Source organism: Dendronephthya gigantea, unplaced genomic scaffold (assembly GCF_004324835.1).
Source record: "Dendronephthya gigantea isolate DGI-Jeju-01 unplaced genomic scaffold, DenGig_1.0 000052F, whole genome shotgun sequence".
Classification (NCBI taxonomy): domain Eukaryota; kingdom Metazoa; phylum Cnidaria; class Anthozoa; order Malacalcyonacea; family Nephtheidae; genus Dendronephthya; species Dendronephthya gigantea.
Window position 1 is genome coordinate 632465 of NW_021163062.1, and position 14666 is coordinate 647130.

Here is a 14666-nt window from a genome sequence, read left to right on the forward strand (position 1 = left end):
TCATAACACAATGTACCATAGTACATTTATGTTGAAAGTGGCTTCAATTTTAAACATCTGTAAGTGGTTTCTTTCACGTATGAATTGTGAATGGTCATTCCTGCCATAGGAAAATCTAGTATAGGCTCGTTTACACTTTTGCTGCGATTTTCTTCTTTTGATAGATGTGAACGAGTATACGTAATTAGTTACGAATGTATGAAAGCTTTTATTTGAACATCAGTAACTAAATCACTCGTTCACATCTATCAAAAGAAGAAAATCCGGTAGGAAAAATTGCAAGTGTGAAATGAATGGGCGTTAGCTTCATCGCTGCTTGGCTCCCCAGCTGGAAAGAGCTGCCCAAAATTACAAAGGTTTGGTGGTATAATGTTGAAAAATGTTATAAAAAGTGCTTGAAAAGTTGCCTTAACACTTTTCTCAAAGAGCCTGGCTTGCGAGGTTGCACTTTTCTGTGCAAAGTTGATTTCAACAAAAATGCCCAAATGTCGACTACAAGTAGCCGAACTTATTAAGAATACTACATACTTGCGGGGGAGCTGCAGTTCCTCACGGCCCACTCCATTCCACCGCTACGTACGCCTACGAATAAACAGTTGATGAGATATAGGAACTTTTTGGGATAAATTTCGACTTGTTAGAGAATAACATAGATAATGATCACGGACAGACATTTATGTTTTATTGACTAAACTATACGAACAGCTGGTGTTCTGGGCCAGTTGCATAAAAGGCTAGTTAGTTAGTGACAGAATTGGCCAATCAGAGTCGTATATTTCCGAGTTAACTAGGATTTAACTATTAAAAAAGTAGTTAAAAGTTTTATACAACCGGCCCTAATTGCGCTGAACAAATGGTTTCAATTTGAAAAGCCTTATATTTAAAACGGAAGCACGGGAAAAAGAACAAGTATTTGTTTATCTTTTTCTGATTGGATGAAATGGCGCACGTGGTTAGGAACAGACGTAGTTTTAAAAGTATACGATATAAACACGGAAGAATCGACTCAGTCAAGACTTAAGAGAGGGGAATAAAGCTTTCGGTTTGTCTATGAAGCGGAATAGAAAAAATTGACCGTTTTACGGCACGGATCTACGATAACTGAGTGAAATTCCGACACACATTTCTATGATGCTTTATGAAACAGAGAAGGATGTAATTTTTTTGATCGAAGGAACAGCGAGTCTTGGGCTACATTATGGAAAATTCAAATCGTATCTTGAGAAATTTATAGAGTAAGTGATAATTGTTCCTTGATTTATATTCTGTGGGAAGTTGAATGATAGATTTACTTGTATGGCTACTTTTATTGCAAAGAGTAACGTGAACACGTGAACTTATAATCACATTTTACATTAAATAATACAACACTCAGAGGCTGTTTATTAATAAGTAAATGTGATTGACAATATCAAAATGGACTCATCATTCTTAACATGGGCATTTTAACTTCTCTTTAATGGTTCCCACATGTATTTGATTATAGATTTTAATGTAGCCTTTTATTAAATCAACATTCATAATTGCAAGTATAAGAATGTAACAATCTAATCTCTACTATTTGTTTGTGAGAATTAACTGTTATTGGTCACCATGGTTCAAGCTCCAATGGTAAAAGGTTTTGTCATGCAACTTCAAACATTTGTTATTCAGTGTGGAGCTACTGTGCACTTCTAGCTGTCATATCAGTGTTTTATTATTGGTCATTTATGGATTACAACTACATAGTTTAGTGATTCCTGTTAATATATCATTGAATTTGGCAGTGGGACTCTAGTTTCAGCTAGCTTGAAGCAAGCAGGAAGTCTAAAAATGGTTATGTGGGAGAGATCATGATTCGCATTTTATTACATCCCACGTTAATACTAATGGCCATGTTATTGCTCTGGGAATTCTATAAGGAAGTAAATTTGGCTGATGTCATTATATGGCATATCTCTCGGTCTTTCAATTATTTAATGTAAAATTATAATATAAAGCAAATAGCTCACATGAAAGTCAGACATGGGGTCCTCTTTGAAAAAACAAGTCAGCTTTAATGCTCTCAGTCACATGCTGGGGGACTTTATCTAAAAAAAGAAGTGGGATAAGTGTCAGAAACTGAAAAAGAAAAAGCATGTGTCCCACAATCACAAGTATTCATTTGTCATAACATTAAGCCAGCTTTGTATGTTCAGGATTGTATTCATTACCTAAAGTGAAACTAAAACAAATATTAAACATTTTAACAAGGAAACCACTTTTATGCATTCACATAATGAATTAGTTGCTGAAAAGAATTATTGTAGTGAGATATTCTATTAAAAATTACATATGTTTGCTACTGCAAGAAAATAGCGATAAATATTTTCTTGATTTCACAACCCAAGTAGACCTAGCAATATTTGATCGGACCCCAAAAAGTCAGGTTCCCAATGTTGAAATACCACAAAGAGAAATATCTTGTATCCACTTGTCGCAGTGATTATAGCACTGTAGTGAATGAAATTATTAGATAGTTTAAACTTATAATTAACCAGTCTCAGTTGGAAAGTGCCTACAGACCTGACTATGGCAGGATTGAATGATTTATTTTCGAGGGAAGCACACCCATTGGCCCACTGTCCCAGAGAGTCAGTGCCGAATTTGAGTTTTAACTTAAATTTAGGGACAATATGTAGTGGAAATATGTACACAATTATATATGAATACATATTTAAATTTTTTCGTGCGCGTTCAGAGTGTCATAGGAAGCTCTGATAATTTTTGAACAAAAAGCTGGTGCTCTACTCCACCCTATGCCTGGCAACAGGCCTGCCTCCTTAAAACTACATACAATATGATTACCAAATACATAAATTTACCCATATATGTCATATAATTATGTCAATAATTTATGTTCTCAATTGATTTTTTAAAATTCAATAACGTTAGTTCCTTTCTTACAGATACTTCAATGAAGGACCAGTTCCAGTGGAAGAAATAGCTGCTAATGTAAGTATTGCTATGAAAATTATAAAATTACATTAACAAAGATAGCACAGCACATAATACATGCAGTACGTACAGTTCATATATTTATGGCCATCTACAAAATGTAACAGAATTTGTCAATTGTCATCTTAAGCAAAGGTATAACTTTGTATTCCTTGGACATCATTATACAATACAAAGCTCAAACATGTGATTGTATATTTTGACAAACTAATCATGTAAAAATAGAACTTATAACAGCAATTTAGCAACTATATCAGCCCTAGCAAAGGCAGCAATCAAATATATGTCCCATATTGTTATACCAAGGTTAATATTAAGAAGCACTACCTCCCTTCCAAAGTTCTTTTGTAAAAATTGACCTTATTTAGATAAAATCCCCTTTGATAAACATGCAATTTTGTTTTCATTTGTGAATCTGGATTCTTCTCTGGAAACTGGTTAGGTACATGCAATAACAAAATGTGTGATTTTCTGCATTTGCTCACTCTCGGTATATTGCAGATATTTCAGGCCAATAAAACTGATATTTTACCATGCAGTCATTGGCTGGTCAGTGCTCACTGATTTTATAAACTTTTAAGGCCTAGCTGTCCGAAATAATTTTGAATCAGCCAATTAAGTGCCAAAATTTCTTCATTTTTCAGTATGGAAACACCAACTATATTTTGGTGACGTATGGTACGCGGGAAGCTCTTCCCGGTTCAGCGGTTAAAATAGTCTGTCGAACGAGGAACAGTCGAAAATTCCTGAGGGAAATCACAGAATTCAAGTGTCATGGCGGGGGCGGAGAATGGCACACTTTGCTTGCAGATGGTATGAGTGTTGCTCTGGAGATATTTGATCCTTTACACGAGGGTGGAGTGAGAGAGTGCAATGTGAAGAGATATTGTGTTATTGTGGGTATGTCGCCACCCAGTCCTAATGCAAAGAGCTTGGAAAGCAATCTGTTTTCTGATATGACCATCGATGACCTTGCTCTTCAAATGGGAAAGGTTTGTTGTATTTTTAAGGGCAATCTTTGGGGATGTTTCGGAGATGTGGATGGAGGAATTGAGAGGAGGGGGAAAGTAGTTTTTAAAAGGGATATATCCATTTTTGTTATTACCCCCTATGCCCTAATAATTCAAACCCTCTTGCATGTCTTAAATTTCTCAGATGGAATTGCAGTGTAGAATTGAAGTGTTTGTTTTTTAAGCTAAATACATTAAATTATTATTAAATTACATAGGTACTAAATGGTAATTTTTTTTATTTAGCATGGAGTAAACCTCTCTGTCATTGCACCTCATAAAACGTCTGTATTTCAAAGCATATTTGACCAGGTAACATACGTTATTTAAAATACTTTACTAATCAATGCAATCATGAATTCAAAGAACCTGATTATATTGGTACCGAAATGGTAGTAACAACACAATAAAATTTTATGGTACCGAAATGGTAGTAACAACACAATAAAATTTTATGGTACCGAAATTCATGATGAACCAAATCTTCTTGAGTAAAATCTACTGTCAGATTTTGGGTAAAAATTTCCACAGTTGAAAATATAGAGTCGCCTGGAAAACATATTTGAACTGCACAGTTCTTATCACTAGTGGTTGTTTTCATGTCACGTCCGCGTCGTATATTAAAGACTCGCCAATTATACTGTAATAGAAGGATAGTTTTATGCACCTTCTACATGCATGTAATTACTTAATTGTGCTATCATACAATCATAATTTCGTACAATGAATACGTATAGCTATGTACTATATACAGTACACGTGGTCCCTAATATTCTAAATGCCGTTTATAGGCTAATCTTGATAAGAGAAAATCATTCGTTCCAAAGGAGTTCATAAAAGAAAAGAATCACATGGTGTGTCTTAAAGGAATTGATTTTCATGGTAAGGACATTCGATTTTTCACTTCACCACGCAACAGTATCGCTTCGATTCTACGTTTTAGAACAGGAAGGAATATCGTTTTAGACCAAACATTAAGTTTGTTCACATTTTCAGTAACCCAATCAGACTGCGTAAATATTCACTGCTTGCGGTATGGAATTTAGTTTGGCAAATTCTGAAGAGACGAAAAAACATCACAACACAGATTTTAAGCAAATGCTTATTGTGTAATCATAATCAAGGCCTAGGTTAAACGTCGAATTTGGTCTCGTCGAATGCAATTGAAACAGTACATAATGAGATGATAATGAAGCTTAATGAGGTTTATCATCTCATGATCTATTGTTTGAATTGTATTCGACGCGACCAAATGCGACGTATAACTAAGACCTGATGTACCCTTATCAACTCACGGACGTTACCATGTTAATGATTCCTTTTCTAGTTTCAGAAGACCAAGCTGTTTATCCTACAACCATTCAGCCGCAGATTCCACCTCCTGTCATCCCTAAAAAGGAGTTACCACCGGTACAAAACAAGATTATTTCAAGTACAGAAATTGAAGGTAAGGACCTTATATTAATTGATCTTCTCATATAGTGGATTAAAGTTTTGTTCGAAAACAGCAATAATAACTTTAATTGGCAAGTCTTTTAATTTGAAAGGCAAATATGCCATGTAGCTTTTCGAAGGCGGTTTTATACGGGGGGGGGTGATGTAGGGGGGTGATGTAGGGAGGGCGGTGATGTAGAGGGGGGGGTGATGTAGGGGGAGCGGTGATATAGGGGGTGATGAGCAGTCTCTGACGTCGGGTGTGACACAAGCAGCAGCTGAAACATCAATGTAGGTTTGTTCAAAAAAAGTATAGAAATGAGACAATGTTATAGTAGATTGCCAGAGCCTCGGAAATGACCCTAATACTTATAATTGGATACGGATTTTTGAACATAGATAATCCTCCGAAATTCAAATTGATACCCAAATTACACGCCTGCATCCCCTCTGCATCTCGGCTTGGGGATGCGCACCCTCACTACACTTGACTGAGGGTGCGCCCCCTACCATCCACATCTCCAGTAAATATATCGCTAATCTATCCTACACACGACTAAATTTGTAGTTCCCGATCCTGTTCAAACAGTGGTTGATCCAGGAAACACTGGAGGTAAACAATCGTAGTCATTTATTTCAGGCACCCTTCAGCAACACAATGTGCTGATTATGCTGTAGTATTAGGGCACTTACACGCACGTAAAAGTATAAAATCGTTTAAGTGATACGTAGGGTCCCTGGGTACGAGGTTGACGTAGGGTTGGATTCTGTTGATGATTTTCTATGTTTTTTTCTGGGGTAAAATAAATTATACAACAACTTAGAAGATTTTAAGTTTTTACGTGTGTGTACGTACGTGCCAAAAAGCGCGACAGTGGAATGAAGCCCTAAGAAACAGGGTTTTCATAATTTATCTGCACATACTTGTCCAAATATATGAGGGTGAAATGGAAAAAAAACGACAAAAAAAACGTTTGAGGAATAATGTGTTTATAATGACATTTATATTAACCCTCGTTCTATTGTGGTGAAATTTTTCAAGGAAATTTCCTCAGATTTTGAAACCCTGCAATATATATTCTCTAAGATTTCAAATATTTTCTGGGTGTGTAAAAAGTTTTACCTGTCACCCATGGCCCGATTATTTTGATTTAGGGACAATACTCGACTGTGGCCGGTTGTATGAAAGCCGGATAGCGCTATCCACTGGGTAGTCGTTTTTTCCTCTGTAAAAGAGGACACTAGGAATACTAAGACTTAATCAAAATGAAACCAAACAGCGGGATTTAAAGCGATTGAAACACTATCCGGCTTTCATACAACCGGCCCCTGGAAAACTGTATGTCTGACAAAATAATTGAATATATCCAGGGATATATGGGTGGGTTACCACTTGAAGTAAAGGAATTTTTTTTTTAAAGGGGCTGCAGCCACCGGTGCGCCAACACAAGCCTTAGCTTGGACAGGTTTTTTGAAATGGCAAGAAACGGTAATTATTGCACATGTTTTACCACCATTGCATTGCATGAAATATTCCGGGGGGAGGAGAGCGGACAGGGGGGGAGGAGAGCGGACAGGGGGGGAGAAGAGCGGAGGGAGGGGACAGGGGGGAGGAGAGCGGAGGGAGGAGAGAGGACAGGGGGAGGAGAGCGGAGGGAGGGGAGAGGGAGTAGAAGCGAAGCTGACAAGTATCAAACTCCACTAAAAATAGATCCATTGTTTCAATGATGTTAAATCAGTCTTTAAATACTTGTTTCCCTGTTCAGTCGTTCCTGTCCTTCCCCTCTAAAGCGAAGCCACCTTCCAAAACTCGTGAAACATCAACATTGCTGTAGAGGATAAATTTAGGTTTTTTTTCAACGTAGTCGTTTTGAAATACCGAAACTGGAAGGCGGGCTTTTTTGGATTAGACATTCGCAATGAAATCTACCCTATTTTTTTTTCTAATCATCAGATCCGCACCGAAGCTGGTACTGCGAGCAAAGTCACGAGAGTCTTATCTTGCCATGTTTCAACACCACCTACCGATAATTTGTAAGTAATCCTTCCTTGTAAGTAAAAGATGCTGGAGCAGTGTAGGAGTGCATGTAGAAGGGATCAGGACATGATCAAGACCTTACACAAAATATATCAAAGCTATAATTTTACGTTGTTCACAAATAAACCCTACAATATTCACATTTCGAGTTCATTATATGGTCAGCAAGTGCGTTTATTTGTAAACAAAACACGAACATAAAGTCTCTAACACTTTTAATATACAATCTGAGTTCATTGATTGCTGCATTGAAGACCCAAGCTTCGCTGCAGGCTGTCATTTTTGAATAAACCATGATTCTCATGAGTTATTGCGAATAAATTATGATTCTCATGAGTTATTGCGAATAAATTATGATTCTCATGAGTTATTGCGAATAAATTATGATTCTCATGAGTTATTGCGAATAAATTATGATTTTCATGAGTTATTGCGAATAAATTATGATTTTCATGAGTTATTGCGAATAAATTATGATTTTCATGAGTTATTGCGAATAAATTATGATTTTCATGAGTTCAGGCAACAAGAAACCACGTGATTGATTTTGACCAATCCCGTGAGTAGATTGAGGCTAATGCACGAAGATTGTATATTAAACTGCAATAAACAGTGCTACCAACTACCAAGGCTACGTTTACATAGGACTCAGTGAACACCACTGCATGGTTTGCTTGTGCGAACCGAATTTGTTTATATTTTTCTGATCACCTTACATGTTGATATAGCCTTGACTTTCCTTTTTTTTTGTAATTTATTTCAAGACAAACCGAAAAGTGGCCAAAGGAACTGGTAATGCAACTGATACCTCAGTCATTGCTGGTAGGTACTCTATTGTAAGAAACAATAAAAAATCTTCAACCTCTGCTTGGGTCATGACTAGTCTGCAGTACTGTAAACTTCCCCTGAATAAATCCCCGTGCTGTGTTAAAACATGACGTACGTGTGATCACGTGAAGTCTATAGTTGAAGTTAAACTCGCTGATGGTTGGTTTCCTCGCTCCTCTTAACGATAACAATCGCCCTCCCCCCCTGTTAAGTTTTTAACCTTAGTAAATCATTTCTTAAGCCAAATATTTTGCCTTTTTTAGACAAATTTAGGATCATTGCTCCACAATTCAAAAACGGTCAGTTTCCACTTTGCTGCAAACGATCCCGAATCTCTAAGAGCCTTGTATCGAGTAATGGCGACCAGTCGTGTTCGATTTGTAAGTGATTATTACAGTAATGAGTGAATATGTAATATTGGATCCCAGTTCATAATATACCCAAGTCAGACACCGCGGAAATTGGTAAAATTAAAAGATATACTTAGCCGCAGTCTCAATACTTACGCTTCAAACTTGGTGAGAAAAAAATTTATAAATACAAAAAAAATATGTCTGGTACAAAAGATTTGAAAAACGAATCGTCTGAATTAATAACCTTCATGTGTATACTTAAAGCCTCAAAATGGCCATTTCACAGCTGTCAGATGTGTATGATGAGCTGTCAAAAGCTAATCAGAATGCAGAATGCGTATTCAGAAGAAAAATTAAACTTTTTAAAGTTATTCAATAGTTTTCTCCTTGAAAGCGATACAGAAATGCACAATTGTGAACCAGTGATTAGATTTCCGGGTTGAAACCTCATAAAAACCAATTTCTGCGGTGTTCCCAAGACGTTTTCTGATGTCAACGAGTATTTTTAATTAAATATCAGATGTCTATCTTCCACGAACCCCGAATTTTTCTGCATGACATAGTTACTAGCCCCACTGACTTAGTAGTGGACGAACAGGTCAGTGGACGAACAGGTCAGTACTAATCAGATAAGTCTAGAGTATATACCGTGGATTCAGGTAGACCATTAAATGCATATAGTTGTCGCGTTAGTTTTCACAGTTGTTCGATTTGACGTTTCTGCGCAGATATTTAGAGATTGGTTTCAACGTTCATCTAGAAGTAGGCAACGTCATTTAATTTTGATTTGAACAAAAGGCATGTTTTAGCACTAAAAATGGAACAAAACGTTGAAGCGACGCTCAAGAAATGTGTGAAAATCTGTCTGGAGCCGAACGAACCTAACCACTATACGGTATCCTCGGTAATCATCCAATAATATGTATCGCTTTCTGTACCGTTTCAGGCTGGATGCGTTCATTTTGTAAATGGGAATAACCAATGTGATGTCAAAATATTGTTGCTAATATTCAGTCCACGAAAACGGGCCTTTGTTGGATTAATACCAATTGATCAGGTAAAGTTTGATATTAAAGAAATTTCGGTGGCAAGAGCATTGCACCTGCATCGCAATTGCGTAGGTTCGATTCCCGCCGAAGGACCGATAGTTGACTCATTTTTCCATCAACTGTTCCTGGCTTAAATTTGAAGTGTGTATATCTTAATTCCGATCGAAATTAATACCCTTTAAACCTCTAGAATTTAACTCCTACATATAAATGTCTTGTATAAAGAATTACGTCCTCTTGCTAATAGTTACCAATTATGAGGCCGAACATATGAGAAATTATAGTTTATTAAAAAGAATGGACTTTATATTTATAACTTTGTTTGCCAGCATTCGTGTTTGATATTTCCGCTCATTGGAAAGTTAATATCATCGTCACTGGTATGGCGTAATAACTTGGGATACGACATTTTCGTCGCCATTATGACGCGTGTGTGTTAAATTATCCTATTCCGGGTTATGACGTCACTTATGACGTGCTATTGCCGAACACAGACTGTAAATTCTTTTAAATAATTGATAAGTTGTATTATTAATATTTTTTTTATTTCTTTTGATTTCAGAAAAAATTCATGGGTGCAATAAAAGTAAGTCAGTGTTATTAAAAGATCCCGAGTACAGTAGTTTGAAGAAACCTATAAAATAGACGTTTTAGTTGTTTTACCGTTAACGAAGCGATTCAATGGCAATGCTCTCTTGTCTTTTGTAGAAAGTGATCGAGGAACATAAGAAGCAACAAGTGGTATGTAAAATATCGAGCATTACAAAGCTTATTTAGCTTTCCTGTTAATTGCGAATATTGTCGATCAGCTATAAGTGTGTATTTAAAGGTTAGAGACTGTTGTGAGTGTTCATTGTATGGTGAGTTCATTGTATGGTCAGAAAGTGCGTTTATTTGTAAACAAAACACGAACATAAAGTCTCTAACACTTTTAATATACAATCTGAGTTCATTGATTGCTGCATTGAAGATCTAAGCTTCGTTGCAGGCTGTCATTTTTGAATAAACCATGATTTTCATGGGTTATAATATTGCGAATAAATTATGATTGCCATGATCTGTCGCCAGGCAACAAGAAACCACGTTATTGATTTTGACCAATCGCGTGAGTAGATTTAGGCCAACGAACGAAGATTGTATATTATGGTGCGATATATCAATAAATAAGTACGAGCATAAAATGTGCTTACAGTAGCACTAGCTCTTTCCCGCGCACCAGGGTTTACTGAGGAGTCTGAAACCACTGAAACAGAATTATTACGAGGTGATCTGAAATGATCGGTGTCCAATTTATATCGGAGGCCGGTTGTATCAAACCCGTTTAGCTTAAACGGTGGATAAATTCAAAATAGAAAGCGAGTCTATCGTTTTATTCAACAAGCGAACTAAATGTTTTTAACCTTAAAGCAAATATACTGTTTACAACTACATATTCAGTGCATAATATTCAAGTTGACCCATTCAAGAGAGATGTAAGAGTGTTATTTAATTTTGACTTATCCACCGTTTAAGCTAAACGGGCTTGATACATCTGGCCCCGAAACTATAGTTAGGCCACGCATGATCGACTGAGTATTGCAGAATTGATATTTCTTTCGTCAACCGTTATTGTTTGTAGTTGCAGGCAATGAAAATCCAGCAAGACAAGATGCAGCAATTACAACTGCAACAGCAACAACAACAGTTACACCAGCAGCAACATCAAGTACAACAACAGGTGCAACAACGAGGACAATTACCGCTTGTACTTCCCAATAATCAATCTCCACAAAAAATCATCCCTGACATGCAAGCGCCCTTGCAGGTAAATAATAAACGTTTGTGGTGGTAATTCATATGCATGGCAATTCATTGTCATGGTGCTACCCTGAGTTAGCAAACCAAAGGTCGCAGATTCAATATACCTTTGTGATTTCGAGTGGTAGCCACGATAAAAATAATAGACGTTTGTATTTCTCTATCTTTCTCCGTGGCGCGAAAACCTTCCCATACTTCACATGCGCTGATTACGCAAAAGACCGCTGATGAAGAACTGAAACATGTTATTATTGCACTGATAAAAACGCTCAATTTAGTTGTTTCCGGCCTCAAGTTGTACGTCCCACCGTGCAAACGATAGGAGAGGTGAAAATTTAGGCTGAAAGGCAATAAAGTAAAGAGCAAATAGGCTCGATTTTTCAAAACTCCAGGAACAATCGATGTTTTTGCATTGGAAAGACATCATGAAGCGACAAATCTGAACAAAAATCACATCGCGCTAGCATCTGTCTCTTCTGGTAATAGGAGGAGAGGTCTGTATTAATTGATATAATATTTTTAGATTAACAAACCTAACCTCAGCGCTGGAGGGAACATCTCACAACAACAGCAACAACAACAACAACCACAGAAAATGAATACTCTTCTTGCGCAGCAGCAACCTCGTCCCCAGGGTTTGCCAAATAATGAACTGATGCAAATGATAAAACAGGTAATAAAATTTCGTCCCATGACTCTTCTTTTTAAAAACAGTATCTCCAGTAATGAGCTTAAGATTAAGACGGCAATACGAGATCGACGACTGAGAGAAACTACAAGAAAAGAAAGAAAAGAAAACTCCTCGTACTTTATCAATCGCGTAAACTTAGTACTGTAGTAAAACTTGAAGACATTATTGTGTGAGGATCATGTCGCAGTGCTCGGAAGCTTTCGTCCAATTGGATAATGCTTTTCGATGCTTTGTAAAGAACGTAGCTATGCTATTGGTTGAAACAGAAATGTATTGTAAAGTTCAGCCAATCAAAATCATTCTTGCGAGGAGCTGCGACCCTACTCTTGTGTGAGAGGAGTTCTGAACCGAACTTGAAATTTTAGTCAGATTCTGAAATCTGTTTCTACTGCAATTTTCCTTTAATCTATGGGCGCTTTCCTTTTTACGGTAAAAACGGCCAGACCGGTCCTGTTGTGTTTCGCTACAGACAGATTACTGCATGGTATTTTAGAGTGTTCAAGAACGCTGCATTCAAGTTTATCGTTATTTACATCTGCCTAGCACAGGAAATATAGTTTTATCGCTATATTCTTAACGAAATACCCAATATTTCAATTTAAAATATGACCGGTCTGACCATTTTGGCCGCTTAATGGAAAGCGCACTATGTATCCTCATATCAGTCAGTAAAAAATAACTTGACTCTGTATCAATCAATTTTAATACCTCATTCTTTCATTTTATAGCAACAACATTTTAGGTCTTTACAACAACAACAGCAGCAGCAACAACAACAACAACAACAACAACAACAACAACAGCAGCAGCAGCAACAGCAACAACCACAAGTGCTTAGTCAAGGAGCCACCACTGCTGGAGCTGGTAATTCTTCAATCAGTAATCAAGCACAACTGATGATGGCAATTCAGCAGTTACAAAAGAACAAACAACTGCCACAACAGCAGCTGCAAAAACGTCAATCTCACTTACAACAAATGCAACAGCAACAACAACAACAACAACAACAACAACAACAAGTCTTGCAATCGCAGGGTCAACAACAGTTACCACAAGCAACATTAAACCAACAGCAACAACAACTTCAGCAATTGCAGCAAAAATTACAACAACAGAAGCAACAGATTGTGCTGAAACAGCAACTGCAACAATTAAAACAACAACAACAATTGCAACAGCAACAAAATCAACAATTACTACAACAACATAACCAACCACGTAACCAACAACCATCACCACTACAACAGCAGCAGCAAAAACTAGTTCAGCAACTGCAACTTAAAAAATTAGTTCAGCAACAACAGTTACATCAGCAACAGATCCAACAAAACCAACAACAGCAAATTCAGCAGAATAAACAGCAGCAGCAGCAGTCCCAACAACAACAACAACAACAACAGACGAACCAGCAGCAACAACTGCAACAATTGCAACAGAAGCAACAGTCATCACAGCAACCTGTGCAACAAGACATGCAAGAACAGCCATCATTACAACAACGACAATCAGATCAGAATGAAGACGCAGAACGACAACGCAATTCGAAGTTGCAGCAGCAAGATACTAATCAACAACAGCAGCAAATGCAATTGCAGCAAGCACAACAAACTCTTACACAACAACAGCAGCAGCAACTGCAACAAAAATCATCACTTGTAAAGCAGCAACCTTTATCAGCATCGCAGGTTATGCTTGCCCAACTTGTTCAGCGCTCACAAAGCCAAGGACAACTGAATACACAACCATTATCTACCGTACCACGTCCACAGCAGCTGCCTCAGGTCACCCTAGCCCAGGAAACTATGATTCAAAGCAAGGCCACACCAAATGTGCTCACTTCTGATGACAGTAATCTTTACGATCTGCTAAACAGTTGAGTGACGGTATATGAAACAAAAAATACTGGAGCGTCCTTGACTACTACAGCCCGGGGATCATTTCTACAGATAAAATTATGCGTAATTATTTTGAAAATTAATTAAATAAGGTTTTAGAATTCAATGTAATCAATGTCAATGAAGTAATAGCGATTTTAATAAAGATATTTATTGAAGTGGACCAAGCAATTAATTCGAATATATATGCGAATTATTAGCTATTGAAATACTATCAATAATGGCCCAAATATCCTTAAAATTCACGCTCGATGTCGACCCTGCATGTTTCCCGCGTCATCTCCTCTCATTCTGCGATATTGAAAGTTAGAATCTCTATCCCCAACGATCCCTTCACGACTTGCTGCTTTGTTAGCCTTCATTTTGTCTGCTTGAGAGCGGCACCAAATTCCCGGGCGGCAATTACCATTGACAGCACAAAAAGCACCCAGACAGACAATCATTAACACGATCATTTCAGTTGGTTTCATGATTCTAAAATCGCAAGAAACTGTGACTTAAAACGATGTCAAAAATGGCTCGAACGTAGAGATAAGAGATTAGACGATTTCACTGGTTTAACACTTCAGGATGAATACGTTAAGTTGAAGTTTAA

General features: G+C 37.2%; 1 protein-coding gene across 1 annotated transcript; it reads left to right on the forward strand.

Moving 5' to 3' along the window:
- Nucleotides 1–986: 986 nt before the first annotated feature.
- Nucleotides 987–14229, forward strand: LOC114528977 (mediator of RNA polymerase II transcription subunit 25-like). Its single transcript, XM_028550686.1, has 17 exons — nucleotides 987–1235; nucleotides 2928–2973; nucleotides 3621–3968; nucleotides 4233–4298; nucleotides 4778–4868; nucleotides 5314–5433; nucleotides 5989–6033; nucleotides 6842–6909; nucleotides 7375–7454; nucleotides 8223–8280; nucleotides 8550–8666; nucleotides 9586–9696; nucleotides 10251–10274; nucleotides 10397–10429; nucleotides 11307–11492; nucleotides 12009–12158; nucleotides 12905–14229. Exons 1-17 carry the CDS (start codon nucleotides 1129–1131, stop codon nucleotides 14051–14053), a joined length of 2799 nt encoding a protein of 932 aa, XP_028406487.1. The 5' UTR covers nucleotides 987–1128; the 3' UTR covers nucleotides 14054–14229.
- The last annotated feature ends 437 nt before the right edge of the window (nucleotides 14230–14666 follow it).

What these genes read in the sequence shown, in the direction of transcription:
- LOC114528977 (XM_028550686.1), top strand. Translation starts at nt 1,129, where the DNA reads ATGATGCTTTATGAAACAGAGAAGGATGTAATTTTTTTGATCGAAGGA. An exon ending in TTCAAAGCATATTTGACCAG is followed by an intron (nt 4,299 to 4,777) that starts GTAACATACGTT and finishes TGCCGTTTATAG; the next exon opens with GCTAATCTTGATAAGAGAAA. An exon ending in TGATGCAAATGATAAAACAG is followed by an intron (nt 12,159 to 12,904) that starts GTAATAAAATTT and finishes TTCATTTTATAG; the next exon opens with CAACAACATTTTAGGTCTTT.